General features: G+C 45.4%; 1 protein-coding gene across 1 annotated transcript in view; it reads left to right on the forward strand.

The window, feature by feature from the left end:
* Positions 1–27,384, forward strand: part of MMP20 (matrix metallopeptidase 20) — a 156,951-nt gene that overhangs the window by 86,474 nt on the left and 43,093 nt on the right. Inside the window, exon 8 of the mRNA XM_069203201.1 lies at positions 1,614–1,770. Coding sequence (XP_069059302.1) covers positions 1,614–1,770 — 157 coding nt within the window. The remainder of the gene's footprint in view (positions 1–1,613; positions 1,771–27,384) is intronic.

Raw genomic sequence — 27,384 nt, forward strand, 5'->3', positions numbered from 1 at the left:
TGATAGATAGAAAGAAGAATAATGCATATTCCAATAAATCAAAAACCTATACAAAAAACATTAAAAACAGTTGGTTGGTTCTTTTTTGTTTGCTGCATTGACTCCATTCCAAATCCTCAGAGAATCTAAATCAATTCCTTGAATCCTCCAAAGATCCTATGCAGAAACCAATCCGAACAATGATATATTCGTCAACGTTTCGACCCCTCTATATCTTGGGCCAAATCCCAACTCCACAATGGGTCTTCTTCAGGACTAGTACGATGGGAGTCCCTTAAATATATCCTCTGACTTCTTCACTTCTTTTACTTGTCTATTTACGAGGAGATCAAGTCTGATTTTCATGTGTGAGCCTTCGAAAGACTGAGCGTTTGCAAATCAAAATAAATAGTTTTTTTGCTTTCACCTATGTTGTTCCATGATGTATAAATAATTTGTTGGTCTTTCCCCGTTAGGGCATTGTTGTATGTAATGGTTATTTTCTACCCAGCCGGTCGGGTTTTTTGGGTTACCCTCTGTGGTTTATAAGTACTGTTGTGAAAGTTATTTAGGGTCAGATGTATCAAAAATGATGCATTTGCAAACGGTGCGAATACCAAAATTCCACCGTTTGCGAATGCAAAATAGCCTTTCAGGATTTATGAAAGGCAATTGCAGTGCAATTTTAAGGAATCGCTAAAATAGCGATTTCCTAAAGTTGCAACTCAATTTAAGGAATAGCAAATTGCAATTCCCTAAATAGCGATTTGCAAATAGGGAATACTTATTTGTGATTACTTATGAACGTGTATCATGCATTTCCTAAATGCGAACTGGGCATTTAGGAAATGCAATAATCACAAATTCAAATTTGGTGGTAACCATGTGGAATTTTTAAAAATGCACGAAAATGCATTTTTAAAAGTGCCATGTTGCGCACACATGCCCCTGTGCACAATTGTTTTGGGTGGGTGCATCAAAGGGGGCCTTAAGCCCCCAGCACCCTTGGATTTCCATAACCTAAGTTGTGAATTCCTAACAGGAATTTGCAAATTAGGAAATGCAAAACCATTCACACCTATGGGCCTTCAGGCCCACAGGGAGGAATGGAGTCCCATTCCCTAATGGCGATTCCCTAATAGCGATTGCGAATTTTAAGAAATCACTATTAGGGATTCAATTCTTTCTTACATCCCATTTTGCATTTCTCAAATAGCGATTTCTTAAAATTTGCTATTTAAGAAATGCAAAACGGGTCTTTGATACATCTGGCCCTTAGTCTTTGTTTGATGGATTCCTGAAATTCCATTTCTGATTGAGATCAAATAATTCTCTGGTGCACTGAATGTTGTGGCCAGAAAAAATGTTCAGGTACAGTTGTTTGTCATTGGCAAATTGAGAAATCTTGATGCTCAGCAGCTAAGACTGCCCACTCACTGCAACTTTAAGTGCTCAATCACCGTGCACAGGAATTAAAACCCTTTTGCAGACTTGTAGCCAGACTCAATATGGATGTGGCACATGCCACAGAAAGCTTTTCATGCCTATTACTTGGAAAATCTATTTTCACTATTATTAATTTACTTTATCATCAATTGTTTAATCAGGGTTTGTTGATTTTCTTTCTGTTTTAGGTCCTCATTACTGGACAACAAGAGGATTTAAAATGCAAGGCTCACCACGGCCTATATCTGACTTTGGACTTCCAAGCCATGTACAAAAAATAGATGCAGCTGTTCACTTAAAGGATTCTAAAAAGACGTTGTTTTTTATTGGTGACGATTATTACAGGTCAGTTCCTTCAATATCCTATTATGCAACATTCACTTGCTGATTCTGTTGTGGATAATTAATTATATTTTCTGATGAAACACACAAAATGCATGCAATAAGTCTAACCACTGTCAATTGCTCTGAGTAGCATTCCAACCTGTCATTTTTTTTACCACAATGCCACCTCTGATTAGACCCAGCTAAATGAAAATGAGTCTTGACCCTGCTCCAATAGGAACAGTCCAGTTCCATTTGCCAAAAAAGGTAATCAGGAACACAAACAACCCAAGACTGGTTACTCCCTAATGGAGGCTCTTGAGTCATGTGTAGCTTGGTTTCAGTGGCACAGTAAGCAAGTGACACATGTCTTGGCATACCCTTGGCTGCTTAGGATGTTACATCAAACACACAAAAGGTGATTCAATGAGATCTCTACACCCCAAATAGCTGATGAATTGGTGCAAATCTGTTCCACTGAGGAACTAAGATTAATTTTGACTCAAGTGCAGAGGCCAACGGAGGCCCATCCTACACAAGAGATTAGACCTAGTATATAATTAAATTTAAAGCCTGCTCTACGGGGAATATCTAAAAGCCAGGTTTCTTGTAACTTACAAAAATTGAAATCAGCAATGAACTCTCCACATTCAATATCATCCATCTGTGTCTTTAGGCCAGAAATATTTTAACATAATAAGGTCACTTTTCTGGACAAGCTAGAATTTACAGGTGTAGGTAGATATAAGTCGGGATCCCTCAGATATATAGATAAATGCATTACATTGCTGTGTTCACTCTCATGTAACTAGCACTGCATAGAGGGTGTATTAAATTTACTGCTCTGATTGTACTCCACAGAATATTTGTGCCAGCAGTCTCCAGTTAATCGACATCAGTTAAATTAGATTCTATTTGGGTTCCCTCAATTTCACCTTCTAAGCTTAAATGCTCACAATTGGAGTGTTGGGTCCTCTATGCAGTGGATTAAGTTCAAACTTGAATTGAGAGTTGGACAGAGGCATAGTACGGGCATCTAGGCCCACCAGTCCATTAGCCAATTTCTGTTATTAATGTCGGTTTTGTAGTGAATCCTATCTTGTTTTAATGGGATACAGGAGTTAGCTTAGCATTATGGCTTGTAAACTCGTGACCCTGTCACCCAGTGACTTTTACCCTACTTAGTTTGCTCTGCTTTAGCATAATTATTTAATCATATCTTTTCAAGATGGCTGCATTGTTTCTAGTTAGGCCAGTGCTCAATTTCACGTTATCAGTGCCACCGCGCTAAGGCGTCACTATCAAGCGACAAAGATAAACAAACTGTAGGTATTCACATTAGGTACTTTCCCTCTTTACACCTTTGAGGGAATTGCTTACATAAATTAGCGCCCCAAGCATGTCTTGTTATCTATTGTTTGGAAACAAACCTACGTCAGGGGTCCAATGAGATCTGTATAAGTACATCTCACACAGACAGATAGACAGAGGGATTCCTAGCAGATGCCATCAACGCTATCAATGCTGCATGTCGTCTTGACCCTGACCTGTCCCCACGGAGTCTGATCTAGAGACCTCATTCCAAGGTAATTGCCTGTGTGTTTGATTGAGGCATGTTGTGCATGTGAGAAATGGGTCATCTCCGTTTAACCACAACACTCCCTGAGATGTCACAATCTTGAGTCCATGCATAAAGCCTGCCAGAAATCACCTTTTACTGTTCTGGTTTTGGTGAGGTGCTGCTGGTGAGCTGGGAGGGTTGGGATTACAGTTGCAACTTGTTGTAGGATTGGCTTAGTCACCTACACAAATAAGTACTGTCCTCCTTAAACCAGCAGGCTTGCCTAGAGCACGAGTCAAACTACGACAGTTTGATATAGTCATGGCCCTCAAGTGTAGTAGAGTATTGATTCTCCTCTTTCGGGGAACAGTTTTATGAGCTTTATTAATTCTCATACAAAGTTGAATTTGACTAGGTTCCAAAACAATACAGGTATCAGGACAAGTTGTGTGTTCTGGGTTAGCTATCTCTGTTATCTTATAAATATAATTGAGTTCAGATGAGTTAGAAGTTTTATTGTCTCTGTTTCTAGTTCCCTGTCCCCTATAGAAAATTCCACCAGGGGCATTTGTATGTTGCCTAGGAATCATTGGTAACTATCTTAACTGTGAGTTAGGCTCAGGAATTTCAGCTTTTAGATGTACTATGAACCATACAGTTCATTATTGACAATAATTAGTTAATTTGGTTCACCTTTCCCACCCTTACTGTCATTAACACTAAGTGAAGGTGGTGCATCAATTACGGGGGCAAAATGATTAGTGTAAATCAGAGTGGTCTCTAGAGGGATACATGGCATACTAGGGAGTCGTACGCTGTTGTCATTCACAGTCTGGCTATGCCCTGTAATAGAGCCCTGACCATCTTCAAGGGCTGGGAGCTGATTAATGATTTCCTTGTTTGTGCCCCTTTTTAACAAATAAGTTCACAATTTTGGGTTTCTTATTTGGAGGTTTACTGCATGGGACTTTTGGGGGTTTAGAATTTGTTCAACCTCCTCAATTAGGATGTCTATATTTCTCAAAGTGCAGTTCTCTGCACTTCATTTGACAGATTTTGTTTTGATGTGAGCCCCCAGATAATTTTTCCGCGGCCTTATTTTTACCAATTTTGACACAAAGAAGTCCAAATGCTACATCAAATCAAAAAATACACTTTGTAATAATTCTTATTTAAATGTTCTAATTGAGTGAGTAATTACTCTTTTGTGAGGCACATGTATGTTTTTGAACATATATCTTTCCCTAAAGCTGAAATAGCTGCGCATCTCAGCTTGCAGAGCTAGATCCATGGTAGATAAAATGCCACTGTTAAAAAGTCAAGAATGAAAGCTACAACAACTCTTGCTTCCTTGGTAGCTGAGGGCAGCACCTTCACCTGAAGCAGATTTATGGAAAAATTACAACTTCTCATACAATCTATTAGAACATTTGTAGCCAAAAAGGGACTTACATATTCAGCTCCTCATTGGTTGTAGATCAAGCCCATCTCTCGCTCTAAATCTTTGTAGTGGTTATAACTAGGTTAAAAAACTAACAGTAGTAAAGCAGCCTTTCTAAGTTAGCCCTACGCTGCAGGTTCACTCATACCGATGATGTAAAACAAGAAATTAAGTACCTAAATCAACCCAAATGGGCACTGTAGAGTCTTCCCCAGCCCTGAAGCATGCAAATAGATTACGCCATACTGTTGAGTTGCTGCTAAATATGCCTTTATACTCCATCACCCATCTACACACTGCATATTATGCCATACTTCCCAGAACCAAACCTTGACACATCCCCACATACCATGTGTTTCTTGTTCAGAATCTGCCCAGAACCACTAGGGTCCTAGTGCGAATCGCATCAATTATCAACCTCTCCCCCTTTGTTAAATAAAAGGCAGTGGCGGATGGTGACATTTTAAACTGGTGGGGCATAAAGGTTAGGGCTGAGTTTTACATAGGGAGCAAGTGAAGTGAGCACGGTCAGCTACAGAGAGATCGCAAGTGATAGCACACCAGACAAGCATTGCAAGACCCTTTAAATGGCACAGTGACTTCCCTTATACCCATGACACAAAGAAAAGCATGGATGAGCTATTAGTATCTTGTTTTCTATGCAACACATCTAATGCTGAGTGGTTGCAACCAACTGTTAGAAGGTGGTGTGATTAGGAAGAAATCTGTGTGCATGGAGTTCATTTTCAAAATGCTATTAATTTCATCGATCCAATATCTCTTATCTCTGGGTCAATTTAAATAATGTATCCATATTCCTTACTGAATAATGTGCTTTAATATTCACGGAACGTGTGTGCTGTCGCTTCTGACTGAGATGTAAATACTTTAGGCATGCAGTATGCTCCAACTGGAACTGGCAATCTGTGTGAAAAGTCCCGTTTGCATCAGAGTGACAGCTAATGATGCGTGATCCCAGTGAGGCCAGTAGTCCCTTGAAGGCATTTTCGAGAAGCGAACAAGGAAGTCGAGTAGACACCTCTCTCACCTCCTTCAGTCAGAGCATTGCTTGAGGATGGTGCTAGGAAGAAAGTTAGTAGCAGTAGGTGAGCATAGTAGAATGTCAGGGTGGGGTGGGGTGGGATGTTGTGTGATTGCAAAGGAGTGGAAGAGAACCAACACAAGTCCTTTTCAAAAATGCATTTGCAAGGCATCTTCCCAATACTGATCATGCAACTACAGGATGATCAAATCCTTTATTTAGTATAGGGTGCGTTTTATGAGTATGATAATAGCTAAAGAGTGTTTAGCATTTCACCCTTCCATGCTCCATAACCTTTTGCTGGTAACACCTCGGGTCATTACTTGCACCGACACACACACACACACACCCTGCCAAACTGAGACTTGTGCACACACCGACGCAGACTAACACAGCAGACAGGCTAGCAGGGATTAACACAACATACACACTCACACAGTGATCACAGCACACACGCACTAACATGACAAGTGCAAGACAGCTGTCAGTACTCAGAACATAACCACACTGCAGAGTTGTGTATTTTACTACCATGGCTTGCCTGCCTCCTAGAGGAACTCATGGACATGTACAGGAGTGGTGTGAAACCTTTTCACTGTAAGAGAAGAAACCAATGTGGATATTATTTAATGCATGCTGGGCAGTCTCTCCAGGCACATCTCGCTGAGCAAAGGAAGTAAGACTCTCCGCTGCACTGCACTCCTCGAGGAACTGTGATACAGCCTTTTGGGGAATATGCAGTAGCATCTTACTGAATAAACCAAACTCTATAGTTACTATCGCCATACTGACTATCATAACACATGTGTACTGAAGCTCTCAATCATGCATTCAAAGTTTACCTTGCTTCAAACTCTGAATAATGGGCAGGCATATCTCATATTGCTCCAGCAGACTGTTGTGAATCACCTCCTCCTTGCAGAAGGTGATGGCAATTTGCTTCTGTACGGTACATATGGCCTACAGAGAGAGGGCTGTTTGCAGTGGGCCATCCATAGTACCACCTCCCACCTTGCTTGCAGAAATACTATCTCTAACAGAGGAAGAGGTGTAGTTCTTTCCCTTTATGTTTAATCCCATGATGAATGTCACTCATCTAAAGTGACAAAGAAGTGAGGCTCTTTCTCGGGGACCGCGGATAACTCAAGAGCTTGTGACATATACACCATACTGACTACTCAACACAGCGCGCGCACACATTGACACAGACAACACACAGTAACTTCATTTAATTTTTCTATCTTACCTTGCGCTGCCAACTTGTCACAATCGTCTTTCTGCCAAGAGGAGAGCCCGTGTGTTGTTTTAACTCTGAGGCTTCTGTCTGGTCACACCATCACCAACGCGAACCTAATCAATTCTGCTGCTGCTGTCATGCTGTTTTCAGCATGAGGGAATCATCAGGATCAGGTGGAGCAAGCTAACCCAGCGCTCCTTTTGTGAATGAGGACCTGTGTCTTCAATTCTCCGGCTGTTAACACAGCTGCTGGATTGGAGCAGGCAGAAGTGCGCATGTCGGGCGGGCCATCACAAGACAGCTGGCCAACCCAACATGCGCACTCCACACTTTTTGAGTCATACTGCTGCTGCCAATCAGTCAGCAGGAATCACCCCCGACTTCGCCCTTACACGTGCAGGTGGCACAGCCAAAGCACATCATAAAAATGGTAATAATGAGTTTGAGACCATTTTAAATAATTTAGTCATTGTTGGTTTATTGCTATGCTGGGAGCAGGCAGAGCGATGCTTCTCAGCCCCAAAGGAGGAGCCGCCATTGTAAAAAGGTGGCAGACATCTCCTCAATCAGTCTGCGCAAAGCTTGCACTTGTCTGCTGACTTGGGTGATCTGAGATGATCGAGGTCCACCTGCATCAGTCAATGGCGGCACAGGCTCTAGAGCTAGAGCTCAAGGTGTGGTCACCTCCAACATAGTTTCAGTGGCTGGCGCATGCTGAGATAGGAGTTTAAAATGTGAGATGTCCCAAGTGATGAACTTCCCAGTGTGATGTGCTGTCACCATGTGCCCCTTGCACTCCACCGCTGAAAAGGGTCAGTGGCAAAAGGGGTGTCCATATTTCATTTCTGTCTCTGCTTTACTAGTACTCAGTCTCCTTTATCAAAGACTGTTTCCTGAGCATAGCGGCGCTGATCAGCACATGGTTTCATTTTGCTCTTATGAGTAGCGTTGGTGTCACAAAGTTTGTCAGAATTCACTGGTCGATCGGATGTCCATTGAGGTAGTTTTATTCTGATGGCTCTTCCAAACAACAAGGTAGCTGAGCTTTCACCCGTTGTGGAGTGAAGAGTTGATTGAGAGGCCTGGAGTGCCTGGCACATAGCTTTGCTCAAATCAATTTGTCCATTGCCGCTCGTTGAATTACCATCTTGAGGGTGCCCATAAATCTTCTGATTACACCATTGGCTTGGGGCCAGAGAGGTCTACTCTTTTGGTGCTTGATGTTATGTCATACAAGAACTATTTGAACTCCTTGCTGTTGAGGAGTGTGCCATTGTTGAAGCTGAGGATCTCAGGAATACCTCAAGCAAAAATGTCATCAAGCCTTTCTATGACTTTATCAAGGGGTGTCAAGGACAATGTTCCCTCCAAAAGGTAACAGGACTATTCATCTATTATTACCATTAGAAGCTGTCCATCTCCTAATGTCCTGAAGAAGGTAACTACAACTCTCTCCCAGGCATGGGTAGGAAGGTCAAACATAGTCATGGGGTGCTGCATCACCTTGGGGGACAGGCAATAGCAGATGTGTCATGCTTTCAATTCCCTTTCTACTTGCTCATCTCATTGAGGGAATCACACTCTGTCTCTCAAAGCTCTGTTGGTGGCTAAAATGCCACGATAACCTTCGTGGGTCAACTCAATGACCAGTTGCCTTAGGCTCTCAGGTATGGCGATTCTAGAGCCTCTCAGTATTATTTCTTCTTGTGTGACAGCTAACGTCTCCTGTACGTTTTTGATATGATTGTTTCTCAATGAGTTCTTTTACAGTAGCAATGTTGTGCTCTGTGTTGGTGGCAGCAATGATTTGATCCACAGACAGAGTTGCTGGTGTGCTGGACTTCCCAATAAACTTGAGATATTCTTCGATCGTCCTGCATGTCGAACTAAGACAACATAGCAGCACTTGTGAAAAGTAACCTGCTAGGATCTGATCCTTCCATGGTTTGTGTGCAATTTCATAGTCGTACTCTTGCAACCTCAACCTTCACCTTTCGATGCGAGGAACCATCTTAGCCTTCGGGTTCCCAGAAATAGTGAGCATTGTCTGGTGATCCATGATGACAGTAAATCGTTTCCCATAGAGAAATACGTGAAATGTTTGCGGGCCCAAACCACAGCTATGGTCTCCTTCTCTAGCTGAGAGTAGGCACATTTTGTTTCAGACTGGCTTTGACTGGCATAGTCTACAGTGTGGCTCTGAGCATTTGGCTGTTATGTTGAGCACCCACCTCCACCGGGCTCTCATCTATTATGACCCCGGTATGCAGTTTGGTGTCAAAGTAGGCCATTTCAGTTGCATTCTCAATTGCTTCCCTGGAGCATGCCAATAGGATATTCCACATTTGTAGTCAAGATCATATACCTTAATGTCGCACTTTGTATACAGAATGGTACATCAACTCACTTTCCTTCCCTTATCTCCTAGTTTGTTCTTTTCTCAATGCCTCAAATTGACGTCTTGTTCCTTCCTTCTCTGATCATGTTTTGCCTTGTTTGCAGTGGAATTCTTTTCTGTAATAACAGGTCCAAGCTGATATTCTTAATCCAGTTGTTTCAATTTCTGTATATATTTCTGATACGATTCTACATATTTACATCTTGACTTGTTCAAAAACATAAGCAAAGTGGTAAAAGTCACTAGATAACATACATTTCACAAGCCCATTTCTCAGCAATGGCTGTATTGCTAAACAAAATATACATATCATCATCATAGGACTTGGGAAACATAGAAATACAAGTTAAAATAGCCCCAAAAAATAGTGTTTCAAATCATATTTTGTTTCAAGCAGATATTTTCATTACAATAACTCAGTAGCAAACTATGAAATCAACAACATCAGACATATGAAAAGAATTAATTTATTGTAAATTTACAGTCATGGAAAATATACATGAACCCATCTCTGAAGAGAGAATATGTGTGTTTAAGCTATAAAAGTAAAAAAAGGCTAAATATTAAATATACTTCCTACAGTGATCAGCTATCAAATGTTGTCTTTCACATGTGCATAATAGTGCAGCTTTCGATGGGAAGCTCGGAATGTAAATAAGCATATATTTCAATATCACTTCAGAAAAGTACAGATACTTGCTAAAAAAATTGTTTTTCGTATATATCGAAAACCTAGTTTAGTGGTGACAGTAGATTTTTGGTTTCAATAGAGTAAAAATACATTTTAAAAATCATGCGTTCTACTGCTTGAAATCAAACAAGGCTAAACAATTCTTCTACCTTTCTTTCTTCCATTAGCCTCAATCAGTGTGCTGCCAGGGAACTTTATATCAACATTTGAGGGTAGGGAAAATTGTTGGGAAAACACTGAAACACTTAGCTGGGTTGAGACATTTTGGAGGAGACAGGAACACATAGCATTATAAAGCACTAGACCAACATCCTTCTTTTTCACATGAAGTGGCTACAAAGAACCCAATGTGTCATAAGTGTTTTCATTTAGAGGGGTCTCTTAAATATTTGTATATGCCCATAGAAGAAGGGGTGGTTGTCCCCATTCAAGAGGAATTGTTTGTCAGTTCCATGAGGTGGATCTGGTAGAAGATTCAGAGCTCCAGAGATGGAACCCTGACTTCTGGTATTTTGTATAGATGCCTCAGGGAGAGTGTATACTCAAATAAGACAGGAAGTGCTAAAAAGCAGGGTTGAATTAGGGAGGCCCTTGGAAAATCTTCAGTCACTTAACAGTGCATCCAATAGCAAAAAAAACAAAATAGCACCACTTAACCAACTCCTCAGAACATTCCTAAACGTGGAAGAAAACATTTGACTGAAGAAGAATCCCAACTGACCTGCTGTTCACAAGCACCCATAGATTGAAACTGGGCTGCAAGTGTCAGCTGGATGGCCTCCTCTTTACTGCCTCGGAGACACAGCAAGCTGAAGAAGGGCACAATCCTGTGAAAGAACTGGCTGCTCAGTTGTGCATGGACTGTACTGGATCACAGGGAATTCCTAGCTGGAAGGAATCCTGGGCCCAATAACTACCCAACATTAAGCAATGTTGAAATGTAAGTCCTTGATTAGAGTTGAGTGGATGTGGGACATCAGTCAAAAAGTGGCAGATGCCCTGTCTACCATATTAAAATTGTATATGTGTCACTGGCACTGTAAATACTGTAGATAGGGCATCTTGCAGATGATCCACTTCACCAAACTCTCCATAAGACCCTAAGTAATTTCTCTGACTTCTGGATAAGGTAGCAAAGCTCCCAAACAAAGGCATAACCTAGCCGGCTATTAAAATATTGGTCTGTCCCACTCTAAGTAGCCTCCGGTCTTGCCCACTGAAGCAAAAATGAGAACAAGAAAATAGACCAGGTCTTGGGAATGGGGCCTGGTGATTAGTTCATACCAGCAGAAAAGAGACCTCAATAGATATGAAATGCAGGTATCTCTTGTGTAGAGCTTTTGTCCACAAAACAGGAGATTCCTCTGAGGGACTGAGCTTCAGAGACAATTTTCTCCAACAACATACAACTCTTTTTAAAACTATTCAGTCTCGTTTATCTGCTGGGAACCAGCACCCATGAGCATGTAGCATGCTCTTTAGGCCTTCTGTCCTCTAAATTGTAGTTTTTTGGGGGGAGTGTTGGACATGGCCCTCTTTGCAGGCTCACCCTCAAAAAGTTGCCTTTTTACCCTCCACATTTTTCCAAATTTGTTTTATTTGTTTGCCTTGGGACTCTGTGCATTTTACCACTAGCAAATCAGTGCTAAAGTGATTGTGCTCTCTCACTAAAACATGGTCAGATTGGTTTATACCCAATTGGCATTTAGTTTACTTGTAAATCCCTTGTAAAGTGGATTACCTTATACACAGGTCCTGTAAATTAAATGCTACCAGTGGGCATGTATCACGTGTTGTGCCACCCACATAAGTAGCACCTTAAAACTTGTCCTAGGCCTGTAATTGCAGCCTGAATGAACTGTCACACTGCCATGTCGACTTGGCATTTAACTCCCCTTGCCAGGTCTTAAACTTCCCTTTTATTACATATATGTCACCCCTAAGGTAGGCCTTAGGTATCCCTAGAGTGCTGTGTAATTGAAAGGTCGGACATGTATTTTTAAGTTTTATATGTCCTGCTACTGAAAAACTCCCAAAGTCGATTTTTCACTACTGTGAGGCCTGCCCCTCCCATAGGATAATATTGGGGATTCCTTATTACATGAGCCATAAATCCTAATTGGGGTATGTAGATATGTCCCGGTTGGTACATATGTAATTGTAATGATAAACCCTCTTTAATGGTAAAGTCAGATTTTTCCTTACACTTTTGAAAATGCTTTTTTTAGAAAGTTTGGATTTTCCTTCCCTTGGCTCTTTGTGCCTACAACCTGTCTTGGGTAAAATGACTGGGTGTTACTAACATTTAAACTATGTGAATTCCTCCCAGACAGTCACACAATAGTGGGATTTCATTTGCCTCAATGGGCCATCAACTGGCAGGATGCGGGGGCAGAGATAAGCACAGTGCCACTTGCACCTGAATAGGCTGGGCTCTGCCACTATACAATAGTCTTAACGACCCTGCATTTTCAGTGAAGCCAGTTTGAGCCAGGGCAGGGGAGTCAGGAAATTCCAAGAACTTCAAAAAACCTTTCCAGAACCTTCTCCCACCTTCCAGGAGAAGGGCACCAAGGTATAAAAATAGGACCTTCAGACCCACTCGTCATTCAATTGCATCAGGGGAAGGACCCTCAGGGGACTACCTTCTGCTATGGCCTGCTGTCACTCTGCCAGATTGCTGCTGTACTTGGAAGGACTGGTTTGCTGGCTGGAGCCTGCCTTGAACCCTCAGAGGCCAGCCCTACTGTTGAGCCCTGCATCTTCATCTGCACCTAAGACTACCAGAAGTGACTCTAACGGCTGGTTTGCTGGATCCTGTTCAGAGCCACAAGGACATAACAGGCTGTCACAATCTTGAACCTGCACCTTGACCCAGACTGAGTGAGTCCTGAAACCCTAGGAGGTCTCGGTCCACTCCTGGACACTTGGTGTTGGTGCTAAAGGTGCCTAGGGCCTTTTTCCAGAATGAAAGTCTGAGACAAAATGTGTCCAAAATGTGCTCAAGAGAACCAGGAGGAGACTAGGACCAGCCTGCACGACTATCCACCCGAGATGCATCACCAGTCAGATTGACTTTGTAGCTTCTCCTGCCACGTTCTTCTCCTCAGCAGCAAATATGTTCCAGCAGTTATTCGCCAAAGGGGTATCGAACCTTGTGGAACTCTCTTCTTCTTGTCCCACTAGAGATCCTCAACTTGCATTTTGGAGACTAAGTTTGAAGGTAAAAACCTTCACTGCGACTTTGCTCCACGGCCATTCGATAATGATGCTCCCTCCTCGGACACTCCTGCAACCTTTCCCTGCTTAATTTCTACCTTCTCCGACATTCTTCCCTCAACATTTTCTAAGTCCGAAGGTAAGCACTGTCCAGGTCTAATCCACTACTTGTATCCGAACTGCGCTCCATCGCAGCCAGCGTTAACTTTCAACTTTGACCTGGTTTTGCGCGACCAGATGTCCACAGTTTGCACGTTTATTTTTTAGCCATTATTTTGAACCTTCAATTTTAAATATTCATAACTCTGGTTCTAATATTGGATTTTTGTCTTTTTGGTGACAAATAATGTATTAAATTTTACTCTATTTTTGAAAATTGGTTTGGGATTTTTCTTGTGTTGTGATTTCACTTTATTACTGTTTATGTGCTGCATAATTATTTTACAAATTGCTTCTCAGTTAAGTACCTAAGTTTAAGTAAAGGTTAATTCAGTTACTTTTTTGGGTTCAACTGGCAAGGGATTATGGGCCAGATGTAGGTAAGTAGGAAATTGTGACTTGCAATTTGAGAGTCATAGCGACTCGCAAATTGCAACTCGCAATCCGAGATGCAGAAAGGTGTCTCAGACACCTTCTGCGACTCGCTATGGGGTCGCAAAGACCCACCTCATGAATATTAATGAGGTGGGTCGCAGTTTGCGACCCCATAGCGAGTCTAGGCACTCACAGGGATGGTGGCCTGCTGGAGACAGCAGACCACCATGTCCGTGACTGCTTTTTTTAATAAAGCAGTTTTTTCTTTCTTTTTGCAGCCCGTTTTCCTTAAAGGAAAACGAGCTGCATAAAGAAAAAATTCCAAAACCATTTGGTTTAGTTTTTTTCAGAGCAGGCAGTGGTCCATAGGACCACTGCCTGCTCTGAAAAAAATATTTTTGTGGGCATTCACAAAGGGGAAGGGGTCCCATGGGGACCCCTTCCCTTTTGCGAATGAGTTACCATCCACTTCAAGTGGATGGTAACTGCGAGTTGGTTTGGGAACACCCCTTCCTATTTGCGAGTCGGAATCACATTTTGCGAGTCGGTACCGACTCGCAAAATGTGACTCTGCATCGCGTAAGGCCTTTTGCGCCTCGCAAACTGCGTTTTCCGCCGTTTGCGAAGCGCAAAAGGCTTACTACATCTGGCCCTATTACTGTTACTTGACCAGGGCTCACACTCCAGTCAAACAACAACCCAGTCAAACAACAACTCAATTTCTTACAGGAAGTTTGATGTAAGACCTGTCAGCTTTAGGTTGATCTTCTCCCAAACGTTTTGCATTACACATCCAGATTTTTCTGATCTTGTTTTAGCTGGCTTCAGGACTCTACACCTTACCACTGCTAACCAGTGCAAATGTGTGTGTGCTCCCACCTCAAAACCTGGTAACATTGGCTTATCCCCGATTGGCATATTTAATTTACTTAGTCCCTAGTAAAGTGTTACTAAATGTACCGGGGCCTGTAAATTAAAAGCTAACAATAGTCCTACAGCACTTATTGTGCCACCCACCTAAGTAGCTCTTGAACCATGACTTAAGCCTGCTATTGCAGCCTGTGTGTGTGGTTTTAAACTGCAATGCTGATGTGGCAAAATAAACCTTTTGCCAGGCTGAGTTCTTCCTTTTCAACACATATGTCACCCCTAGAGTACGCCCTAAACAGCCCATAGGATAGGGTAGATTCTAGTTGAAAAATAGGACATGCCCTTTTAAATTTTATATGTCCACATAGTGAAAAGCTCTTAAATTTGTTTTTCTTTATTGCAAGGCTTACCTCTCTCATAGGATAACCCTGGAGTTACTTTATTACATTTAATATGGACATCTTCTAAATGAAAGCAGGTAAACAATTTATGTTTGGTGTCTTTGGAATTGTAATGAAAAATCCTCTTTTATGGAAAGGTCAGATTTTGAGTAAAAGTTTTGAAACTACCATTTTTAGAAACTTGGGGGCATATTTACAAAGAACTGGTGCTGCACCAAAATTGGCAGTACCGTGCTCCATCAGTTCTGAAATGCAGGGATTACAAGAAAATGGTGCATCCCTGTGTTTCCCCCTGTACCGGTGCTAAATTAGCTGCCTAGCTCAATCAATCAATCAATCAAAAAATGTATTAAGCATGCTACTCACCCCGTAGGGTCTCAGGTGCTGTGGTGGTGGGGGGAAAAAGAGGGGGGATGCCGATTTACTGTTCAAAAAGCTTGTCTTGAGGTGTTTTCTGAAGGTCAGGAGGTTTTGGGTCTTGCGTAGGTTGGTGGGGAGGGAGTTCTAGGTCTTGGAGGCAAGGTAGGAGAAGGATCTGCCTTCGGAGGTGGTGCGTTGGATGCGGGGGACTGTGGCGAGGGCGAGGTCAGCAGAGCGGAGGAGACGAGTGGGTGTGTCAAAGTTCACTCTTTCGTTGAGGTAGGCTGGTCCAGTGTTGTGGAGGGATTTGTGGGCGTGGATGAGGACTTTAAAAATTATCCTTTTGCTGATGGGAGGCCAATGAAGGGATCTGAGGTGGGCAGAGATGTGTTCATGGTGTGGGAGGTTCAGGTTGAGACTTGCGGCTGCGTTCTGGATCCGCTGGAGTTTCTGCTGAAGCTTGACTGTGGTACCAGCGTAGAGGGCGTTTCCGTAGTCTAATCTGCTGCTGATGAGTGCATGGGTGAAAGTCTCCCTGGTTTCTATGGTGATCCATTTGAAGGTCTTTCGCAGCATGCAGAGGGTGTTGAAACAGGAGGAAGTTATAGAGTTGATTTGCTGGGCCATGGAGAGAGATGAGTCTAAGATGATGCCAAGATTGCGTGTGTGGGTGGATGGTGTTGGGGGTGGTCCTAGGGCGGTGGGCCACCAGGAGTCGTCCCATATTGTCTTGTTGGGGCCGAAGATGTTGATTTCGGTTTTATTGGAGTTGAGTTTGAGGTGGCTTGCTGTCATCCATTTGGCGGTGTCGTGGAGTCCAGCGTGGAGGTTTGTCTTGGTGGTGGTGGGGTTCCTGGTGAGGGAGATGACGAGCTAGGTGTTGTCTGCGTACGATATGATGGTGATTTTGTGAGGGCAGAGGATGTTGGCGAGCGGGGCCATGTAAATGTTGAAAAGGGTAGGGCTGAGGGAGGACCCTTGGGGGATCCCGCAGATGATCTTGGTTGCTGGGGACTGGAAGGGAGGGAGGAAAACTTTCTGGGTTCTTTTGGCGAGGAAGGAGGCGAGCCAGTCCAAGGCCTTGTGTCGGATTCCTGCGTCGAAAAGGCGTGTTCGGAGGATTTGGTGGCAAACAGTGTCGAAGGATGTGGAGAGGTCCAGGAGGATGAGTGCGACGGTCTTGCCCTTATCAACTCTGGTTCTGATGTCGTCAGTGCAGGCGATGAGGGCGGTCGCAGTGCTGTGGTTCTTGCAGAATCCAGACTGGGAGGCGTTGAGTGCGTTGTTTTCCTCTAGGAAGTGAGACAGGCAGGCGTTCACTAGCTTCTCAGCAACCTTGGCGGGGAAGGGGAGAAGAGAAATGGGGCGGTAGTTTGTGAGGTCCTCCGGGTCTGCTTTGGGGTTTTTGAGGAGTGCGGTTACTTCGGCGTGCTTCCAGGAGCCTGGGAAGGTGGCGGCATCGAAGGAGCTGTTGATTACGGTGCAAAGCTGGGGAGCGATGATTGGGCTGGCCTTGTTAAAGATGTGGTGGGGAAGGGGTCTGTGGGGGAGCCTGAGTGGATGGAGTTCATGTTTTCTTTCGGTTTCTTCATCGTTGGTAGGGGCCCAGGTGTGCAGTTGGTTGGAGTGGGTGGGGTGTGTTGTTGTTGGTCATTTCAGTGGTGGTGATGGTGGGTGCAGGTAGTGTGAAGCTGTTGTGTATGTCTAAAATTTGAGGTGCAACTGGTTGGAGAGGGAGTTGCAGAGGTTTTGTGTGTGAGTGGAGTCGATGTTGCAGAATTTAGGTTTGGTGAGCTCTTTGATGATGGTAAAGAGTTCCTTGCTGTTATGTGAATTACTATCTATGCGTTCTTTGTAGTAAGCCCTTTTGGTGGTTCGGATGAGTTGGTGATGTTTGCGTATGGTGGTTTTGAAGGTGGAGAAATCGATCATGGAGGGTTCTTGGCTCCAAGCTTTCTCGGTTTTGCGGCATTCACGCTTGGAGGCTTGGAGTTCAGTGGTGAACCAGGGGGCGGTCTTGATGTCTCAGGTGGTGTTGTTTCTTTTCAGAGGGGCGAGTGAGTCTGCGCAGGTTGTAATCCATTGTGTGAGGTTGTGGACAGTGATGTTGGAGTCGTTGGTGAGGGGGGGAGTTTGTGCGATCTTGGCATTCAGGTGTTCTGTGGGGATCTTGTCCCGCATACGGTAGGGTGTGGTGTGTTGTCGGTAGTGGGTGGGGGTTTTTTGAAGGAGAAATGGACCCAGTGGTAGTCGGTCCAGTGGAGTTCAGTGATGTGTGTGAATGTTATGTGGTTGCTGGAGGTAAAAATTGCATCTATCGTGTGTCCTGCTGAGTGAGTGGATGAGGTGACCAGTTGTTTGAATCTTAGGTTTGTGAGGTTGTCTAGCAGGGTTGTGGAGTTGTGGTCGTGGGGGTTCTCCAGGTGAAAGTTGATGTCACCAAGGAGGATGTAGTCTGTGGAGGTGAGGGTGTGGGGGCGGATGGTGTCAGCGATGGCGTCACAGACAGGGGGTCGAGGTCCTGGTGGTCTGTAAATGATGGTTCCTCTGAGGGTGGTGTTGGCGTTTATGTGGATTAAGAAGTGCAGGTGTTCTGCGCTGTCTAGGGTGTTGTGGGTTTTGGTGGTGATCTTGATGGTCCTTTTATGTATGATGGCGATGCCTCCTGCCGGTTTGTTTAGACGGTCTCTACGAAAGATTTTGTAGCCTTCTGGGATGGCTATGGCTATGTCGGGTTCAGATGAGGGGTTCATCCAAGTTTCCGTGAGAAAGGGGATGTCAGGGGAGTGTGTTGTGATCAGGTCCCAGAGCTCGATGGCGTGCTTGTGTACGGAGCGGGTGTTTAGGAGTAAGCAGTTAAGGTGGTTGCAGGGGCTGTTGTTGTTGTGGTGAGTGTTGGTGTTGTTGTGGAGCGTGTTAGTGTTGTTGTGGGCGTGTTAGTGTTGTTGTGGAGCGTGGTAGTGTTGTTGTGGGGAGTGTTATAATTGGTGTCTGGCGTGTTAGAGTTGGTGTGGAGCGTGTTGGTGTTGTTGGTGTTTTTGGGGGTGCAGGAGAAGTGGCATGCATGACATGTGAAAGGTCCGTGTGTGTGCTTGGGGTCGGCTTGGGCGCAGGCGGGGTGCTGTCCTGGGTTGAGGGCGTGGAGTTTATTGGAGGAGTAATGCTGCCTTGGGGGGTCGGGCAGCGAGGGCCAGTGGGACTGGCGGTGGGCGCGGGCCAGGCGCGGATGGGCACAGACAGGCTTACCTCACGCCAGCAGCCACCATTAAGAGGGAGAGGTGGGAGGGTGGAGCAGCTGGGAGGCGAGAGGGAAGGGACAATGGGTGTGTGAGGGGGTGGGGCCGCAGGGGACGCAGCAGCAGGGCAAAACGGGACCGGCGAGAGCTAGCTGAGAAACAGGCGAGCACAGCAAATGAAGCGGATTGCAGAAGGGGCACGGGACAGAGATACACAATGCAGAAAAAAACAACGGGGCCAGAAATACACAATGCAAAAATGCTTTTAGTACGAAAACAAAAACAAAAAAACAAGGAAAATAATAGCAGAGCACAGTGAGATATGCCTACCACTAGGCACCAGGGATGAGGCGCAGGCGGGTGCCTGCTGGTTGTGGAGGGCCTCGAACTTCAGTCCAGGTGGCAGTTGGCGTGGTCTGGGGCACGGAGGTAGGCTGGTGGAGGCAAGTGGACTCCTGGCCAGAAACAGCTCAGGGAGTCACACAGGGCTCCGAGCAGCGGCCGCTATTAAGAGGGGGAGGTGGGAGGGTGGAGCAGCTGGGAGGTGGGAGGGAAGGGCCAATGAGTTCGCGAGGGGGTTGGGGCCTTAGGGGACGCAGCAGCAGGGCAAACCGGGACCGGCGAGAGCCGGCTGAGAAACGGGCAAGCACAGCAAATGAAGCGGATTGCAGAAGGGGCACAGGGGCAGAGATACACAATGCAGAAAAATACAATGGGGGCAGAAATACACAATGCAAAAATGCTTTTAGTACGAAAACAAAAACAAAAAAACAAGGAAAATAATAGCAGAGCACAGCGAGATATGCCTACCACTAGGCACCAGGGATGAGGTGCAGGCAGGTGCCTGCGAGTGATGGAGGGCCTCGAACTTCAGTCCAGGCAGCAGTCGGCGGGGTCAGGGGCACGGAGGCAGGCTGGTGGAGCCAAGTGGACTCCTGGCCAGAACCAGGTCAGGGAGTCACCAGCTCCAATGCAGCCATCCTTGCACCATGCTTCGGTGTCCCTTCCTGCACAAAAACAATCATCAATGGCTATTTGCTCTTTCTATGTGTGCTGCAGAAAGCAGCACACATAGAAAGAGCAATAAACAAGGAGAAATGAAAGCAATTCTCCTCATTGTGCCATGCTAACGCCGCCCCTCGGGTGGCCTTAGATTTCGGCGCTGCCACAGATTTACAATTTCTTGTAAATCTGAGGCCACGTCAAAATGAAATGGGTTTTGCTGTGTAACACCCACAGCAACATGTCCCTTCTACGTAAAGTGTTGCGTGTGAAGGGGCCGTATTTACAAGGTGGAATTAAGTGCCTTCTAAGTACGGTGCAGTGCACAGTGCCACCTGAGCGTCACAAAACGTAACACTCCGGTAGCACTAGGGCTTGTAAATATGCCCCTCCGTATTTTTCGGCCTAGCCACTTAGTGCTTACAGCCTGTCTTTGAGCCAAATAACTAACTGTAGTTGGCAGTTGGTCTTTGTGTAGTCGTCCTAGACAACCACACACAATAGAGAGCTTTGGTATGCCTGAATTATCAATCACATGCAGGATGAGAGGGTGGAGTTCGGCACAGCTCTACTTGCATCTGAATAGCCTGTGTCCTGCATTCACATAAAGCATTGCATATCCCCTGTAGTTGTGCAGGAGCGGTGGGAAACCTGCGCACTCTAAAGGAAAGCCTCTAGAAGCTTCTCCCATTTCAAAGAAGGAACTGAGTATAAATACCAGACCTCAGAAACAGCTCTTCAGTACACTTCTATAAGTGTGGAAAGCTCAAGGGAAAAGGACTGCTGTCTGCTGAAGGAACAACACTATGCTGGTCTGCTGATCTGAAGGACTGCTCCACTGCTGTCCTCTTGCCTGGGTGAGAAGGACTGGACCTGCAACCTGTACTCAGGACCACCAGTGTTACTCCAAGGGCTAGTCTCTTCTAACCAGAACCTGGACTCTGCAATAATGAGTACTATCCTGGCAAGTGGTGCCACCCCACTGAACTGCTGGAAATAGGCCTGAAAGTGGTCTGCCAGCTCATCTGTGGAGCCAGCAAAACCGATGCATCTCCTCTGCTGCATGCACAAACCTGAGCACAACGGAAACATTGACTGGTGTGTAGACTGTCGCGTCACAAGGAATTTGCATCGCCGCCGCAGTCCTCAGCATCATTGGAACCGCTGCTGCATGGTGCATCCTTGATGTAGGCCCTAACATCACAAGCCCTAAGTTGACGGTATCCTCAATGACGATGTAGGACTCTGCATCACAAGCCCTGCAGCTTCTTCAGGACCAGGGGGTTGGTGACTCATCCTCAATGCAGGACTTTGCATCTCAAGCCCCCTCATCTACACCCTCCTTGATGACAATGCAGGACCTTGCATTGCATCCTTGCAGCTCCCCAGAATTGACGCTGTACAATGCATCGCCGACCTCAACATTGCATCTTCTTGGCTGTGCAATGCATCCTAGATGTGGGATCTTGCAACGCTCTTCAACCAAGATTTAAGCATCCTTGGCAAGGCCCTTGCATCCATCATCGACAGCAGCTTCAATGACAATGCTGGACTCCTCATCACAGCCTTGCAGATCCTTGGAACCGACACATCACCCCAACTGTGCGACGCATCTTTAATGCCAGACTTCACATCGCAAACCCTCACAACCCTCTGCAAAACAGGATTGAAGGTACTTTGTTCAGCAGGCCTAATTGGATCCCTCTATCCCGCCCAGGCTCCACTGTGGTCCACCCAAATTTGTGACTCTGTGCCAGTCCAGCCCAACCTGGTATCCACAGTTAGCAGTTTGTGCTTTTTGACTGTTTTCACTGAAACCTTCAAGCATGTACATCTCCAGGTCTCATGATTGGAGTTTTGTTGTTTTTGTTGTTTTGGTCTTCTTTTATTCATAAAAAACACTCTATTTCTCTAATTTGGTGTGGGATTCTTCTTCATGTGGTGTCTTCACATTATTGCTGTTTATAGAGTTGCACAAGCACTGCCTCTTAGTTAAGCCTGACTGCTCTGTGCCACTAGGGGGTTGAGCAGAGGTTAATTTTGGGTTTGCTTGTGAGTTCACCCTGATGAGGATTGTGGTTGCTGTTTGAGTGGGCTTTCACCCCTATCAATCAGTAACCTAATTTCTTGCACTTGGTTTTTCTGATCCCTTGCCAGACCTATCCTCTGCCTGGGCTTTTGATGCTCTCCCCTGCATGGGGGAATATTTCACAGGCCTTCTACAGCCAGCAGTGTGAACAACTTCCCTGCCATACTCCCCAAGTTCCAAAACTCTCTGGTGCCTTGAAGAGCACCTGTGTGAAGGGTACCTGTGTGTCAAGGTAGCCAGGGGCCTGTCCACTGAAGTCCCAAAGGAACAATCAAGGGTCACCAAGCAAACTAGTCCTGAAACTGTTCCTCAAGGAACTTAAGGAGCCCAGAATGGCTTGTCTTGGTGAGACCCATCCTAGTCCTGGGTACATGCTACAGTCAACCCTTCAGTCTATCCTTAAAGAGGTTCAAGGTTTTTCTCTTCCAGCCAGAGATTATTACAGCATCACTGCCCCAGGTCCAGTGTAATATCAGTGTCTCTCTTTGTATGGGGCTTTTTAAGTGGGTGTGGAAAACTGTGGAAGCCAGGCACCCCTGACCAATCCTAGGATACACATCATCACTCCACCCCTGGCTCAACCCTCCAGCACAGCATTCAGGGACATTTAAACATGATGACTTTGTGTACTCTATGGAAAGACCTTCCCTGGGAGCTTCAGATTCACCCCCCAAATGACACAGCCATCTGATGCCTTCCACCAAAACTTCAAAGGAGAAAACCCTCCTTGTGTAAGACTCTAGAGGTCTGGCCTTCCTTTTTGTTTGCATGAGCTTGTGCTTTCCATGACCAGGTACAGTATGAGTAGTTAAATGACACATGCAGATCTTGTCCCAACTCTTTCCTTTCCTAGGAACTGGGCCAAGCACTGTCAATGGCTCTATTTGTGAGGAAGCCTTTAATCCTCTTTCGGGCCAGCACAGTAATTAATTGGACTCAGGATAGGGGACAAAGTCCTGAAATATGATTATCAATGAGTCATGGAAATAGGACAATTCTTAAGGTGCCATAAGGAGTGTAATTATGTTAAGCATGCCAATGGATCTACACACGTGAAGCATATTTACCCTAAGATACCTCACTGGACCCTGTAGTCCAAAATGGGGTAAATTGTATTGGGTTCAAATTTTGCCTATAATGTGTAATTTAGTTAAGCACCAGAGACTTTAAGTAAGCACAACAGACCTACACTATAAATGTCCACCCACTTACACAGCCCAAACCAAGTCAGTACCAATCCCTGAAGGGTCCCTTCTGCAGTAGGTTGTCTATGTGCAGATACCAGGCCGAGCTTGACAGTAATCTCACAAGCTCAGCCTACACATGTGTGCACATGCCTGTGCGAACTTGTTCATGTGCAACCAGTCCAGAGACTCTTACCCCAGCATTACAGCCGAACCCTTATGTTAAAAGATGGATACCAGCAGTTAGCACTCTCAACCCATTTCCATACCATTTACTGTGGGACTCAGGTGAGGAGACTGATTCACAGGAGAGTTTTGAAATCAGGTAGTCAAAAGCAAATAAGAAAATAATACAGGGGGACTGTAACCAATTGGGTTATTAGTTGAGAGGGTCGGAAGCACCACTCAAAAATGAACATACATCTTCTCAGGTGAATCAGAAAAGTCACTAAATAAACCTGAGCTCAACCCTCTGGAAGCATGGTACAAAATCAGTCATGCTTAACTTAGAGGAAATGTGTAAATTAATTATGCAGTATTCAAACAGTAGTAACAGGAAAACATAACACAACAAAAATGCCAAGCTGATTTAGTAGAATAGAATGAATTTTAATAAATAAAATGACACCAAAACAACAAAAATCCAATCAGTAGAAATAGAGTAATTAATTGTTAAAGCTTTATCTGAAATGTTAGACCTGACAGCCTTAGGGTGGTTACCCCTAACTTTTTGCCTCCCTCTCTCCACTTTTTGGACAATGTTTTTGCTGGTTTTGAAATTCTGCACACGTTACCACTGCTAACCAGTGCTAAAGTACATATGCTCTCTCCCTTTAAACATGATGACATTGGATCATACCCAATTGGATTATCTAATTTACTTCTAAGTACCTAGTAAAATACACCATGGCGGTCATTCTGACCGCGGCGGTCGGCGGTCGCCGCCCGCCCTACGGTTCCCGCCGAAAGACCGCGGCGGCCATTCCGGCTTTCCCACTGGGCCGGCGGGCGACCGCCAGAAGACCGCCGGCCGGCCCAGCGGGAAAGCCCCTTCAACAATGAATGGAGTCGGCGGAGTTGCAGGGGTGCGACGGGTGCAGTGGCACCCGTCACGATAGACAGTGAAAATTTTTGTGGGGCCCTGTTAGGGGGCCCCTGCACTGCCCATGCCAGTGGCATGGCCAGTGTAGGGGCCCCCAGGGGCCCCACGGCACCCGTTCCCGCCATCCTGGTTCTGGCGGTGGACACCGCCAGAAACAGGCTGGCGGGAAGGGGGTCGGAATCCCTTGCAGCACCGCAATGGCGGATTCCCTGGGCCAGGGGAAAACCGACGGGAAACCGCCGGTTCCCCTTGCTGACCGCGGCTTTACCGCCGCGGTCAGAATAGCCCAGGAAGCACCGCCAGCCTGTTGGCGGTGCTTCCGCCGCCCTCCGCCATGGCGGTCATGGACCGCCAGGGTCAGAATGACCCCCTATATGTGCCCAGGGCCAGTAGATTAAATGCTACTAGTGGGCCTGCAGCACTGATTGTGCCACCCCGCAAGTATCTCCTTAACCATGTCTCAGGCCTGCTATTGCAAGGCCTGTGTGTGCAGTTTCACTACCAATTTGACTTGACATTTAAAAGTACTTGCAAAGCCTAAAGCTCCCTTTATCTGAAATGTTAGACCTGACAGCCTTAGGGTGGTTACCACTAACTTTTTGCCTCCCTCTCTCCACTTTTTGGACACTGTTTTCGCTGGTTTTGAAATTCTGCACACGTTACCACTGCTAACCAGTGCTAAAGTACATATGCTCTCTCCCGTTAAACATGATGACATTGGATCATACCCAATTGGCTTATCTAATTTACTTCTAAGTACCTAGTAAAATGCACTATATGTGCCCAGGGCCAGTAGATTAAATGCTACTAGTGGGCCTGCAGCACTGATTGTGCCACCCCGCAAGTATCTCCTTAACCATGTCTCAGGCCTGCTATTGCAAGGCCTGTGTGTGCAGTTTCACTACCAATTCGACTTGACATTTAAAAGTACTTGCAAAGCCTAAAGCTCCCTTTTTCTTACATAAGGTAGGCCCTAGGCAACCCATAGGGCAGGGTGCTGTGTAGACAAAAGGGTGGACATGTACCTGTGTAGTTTACATGCGTAGTGTAAAACTCCTAAATTTGTTTTTCACTGCAGTGAGGCCTGCTCCTTTTGTAGGCTAACATTGGGGCTACCCTCATATACTGTTTGAGTGTATGCTTCTGATCTGAAAGGAGTAGGAAGGTCATATTTAATATGGCCATAATGGTAATACAAAATCCTGCTGACTGGTGAAGTTGGATTTAATATTACTGTTTTAGAAATGCCACTTTTAGAAAGTGAGCATTTTCTGCACTTAAATCCTTCTGTGCCTTACAATCCACATCTGGCTAGATTTAGTTGACAGCTCGCTTGTGCATTCACTCAGACAAACCCCAAACACAGGATGCTCAGCCTCACTTACATACATCTGCATTTTGGATGGGTCTTCCTGGGCTGGGGGGGTGGAGGGCCTGATACCTACATGCCAAAGGACAGTAGCCTGCCCTCACACAAAGAACTGCCACACACCCTACTGGGACCCTGGCAGACAGGATGGAACTGAAAGGGGACCTTGTGCACTTCTAAGCCACTCTTTGAAGTCTCCCTCACTTCAAAGGCACATTTGGGTATTTCAACAGGGCCTCAGCCCCTACCAACTCAGATACTTTGTGAAGAAGATCATGAACCAGAACCTGCCAAGAAGAACTGCCTGGCTGCCCAAAGGACTCACCTGACTGCTTTATGAGAAGGACTGCTGCCTTGCTGTTGCCCTGCTGCCTTGCTGCTCTCTGGCTGTGCAGAGAAGTGCTCTCCAAGGGACTGGATAGAGTTTGCCTCCTGTTCCCTGAAGTCTCAGGACCAAAAAGACTTCATTCCTGCAAGAAGAACTCCCTGTATGGTGGAAATCAATGCACAGCCGACAGAAAAAGACACCCAGCCTGCATCGCGGTGAAAAATTCACTGTATGCATAACCGGAATGATGCAGCCTGACTTCGCAAAGAGAAGATCGAAGCAGCGAAAGCGTAGCGACCGAAAGTCCAACACATGGGCCACTGGATTGACGCAAAATCAAGACTTCATTCCTGCAAGAAGAACTCCCTGTATGGTGGAAATCAATGCACAGCCGACAGAAAAAGACACACAGCCTGCATCGCGGTGAAAAATTCACTGTATGCATAACCGGAATGATGCAGCCTGACTTCGCAAAGAGAAGATCGAAGCAGCGAAAGCGTAGCGACCGAAAGTCCAACACATGGGCCACTGGATTGACGCAAAATCAAGACGGAATGATGGAGCCCGACTTCCTGAGAGGAATCAACGCAGCGCCTGCCGTGCGGTAGAAATTTCCACGCAAAGCCTACCAGATCAATGCAGCCCCTGTGACTTCGTCCAGTCAGCACTGGATTGCAACGCATCATCCCCGGGGCGTCTGAAAACCCCGCAACCCGAAGAAGATCCAAGACCGAGCGCCGGAATCGATGCAAAGCCTTCCCTGCGTGGAAAATAAATGATGCATCGCCGTGTGCGGCCTGAGAAAATCGACGCACACCTCCCTGTTTTCCACACATCTCCTCCTCTGCGGTTCCTTGAAGAGATTTTGAACGCAAACCAGGTACTTTGTGCTTGCAAGAGACCTTTGTTGCTTTTAAGAGACTAAAATACACTTTATATCATTTTTACGGTGATATTTCCAAATATACTTATTGCATCTTAATCATTTTGACCTGCATTAATCCAGATAAATATTATATATTTTTCTAAACACTGTTTGGTGTATTTTTGTGGTGTTCTACTGTGTAATTGCATGGTTTATAGCACAAATCCTTTATACATTGCCTTCTAAGTTAAGCCTGACTGCTCAGTGCCAAGCTACCAGAGGGTGGGCACAGGATAATTTGGATTGTGTGTGACTTGCCCTGACTAGAGTGAGGGTCCTTGCTTGGACAGGGGGTAACCTGACTGCCAACCAAAGACCCCATTTCTAACATGAAATAAAACCAAAAAAAGCACAAAGCACCACTTGTGGGGTATGTGGTCACACTGGACAGGGTCAAAGTCCCAAGTTAAGGATGACAGAGATGGAACTGTGGGTCAGATACAGGGACTAGGTTTGTCCTGATAACAAGTTTACCTTCTCAAAGTCCAAGTGAAAAGTCTCAGCAGTAGCTTCAAGTTGGCACAGCCCCCTAGAAGGTCAATATCAGTGCTGGCATTCACTGTTTAGGGATGAATAGCAGGTTTCTATCTGACCCTTGTGTTGGTGGGAGATGCATAAATTGTTGCTGATGTGAGTTGCCCATTTC

This window comes from Pleurodeles waltl, chromosome 8, assembly GCF_031143425.1.
Source record: "Pleurodeles waltl isolate 20211129_DDA chromosome 8, aPleWal1.hap1.20221129, whole genome shotgun sequence".
Classification (NCBI taxonomy): domain Eukaryota; kingdom Metazoa; phylum Chordata; class Amphibia; order Caudata; family Salamandridae; genus Pleurodeles; species Pleurodeles waltl.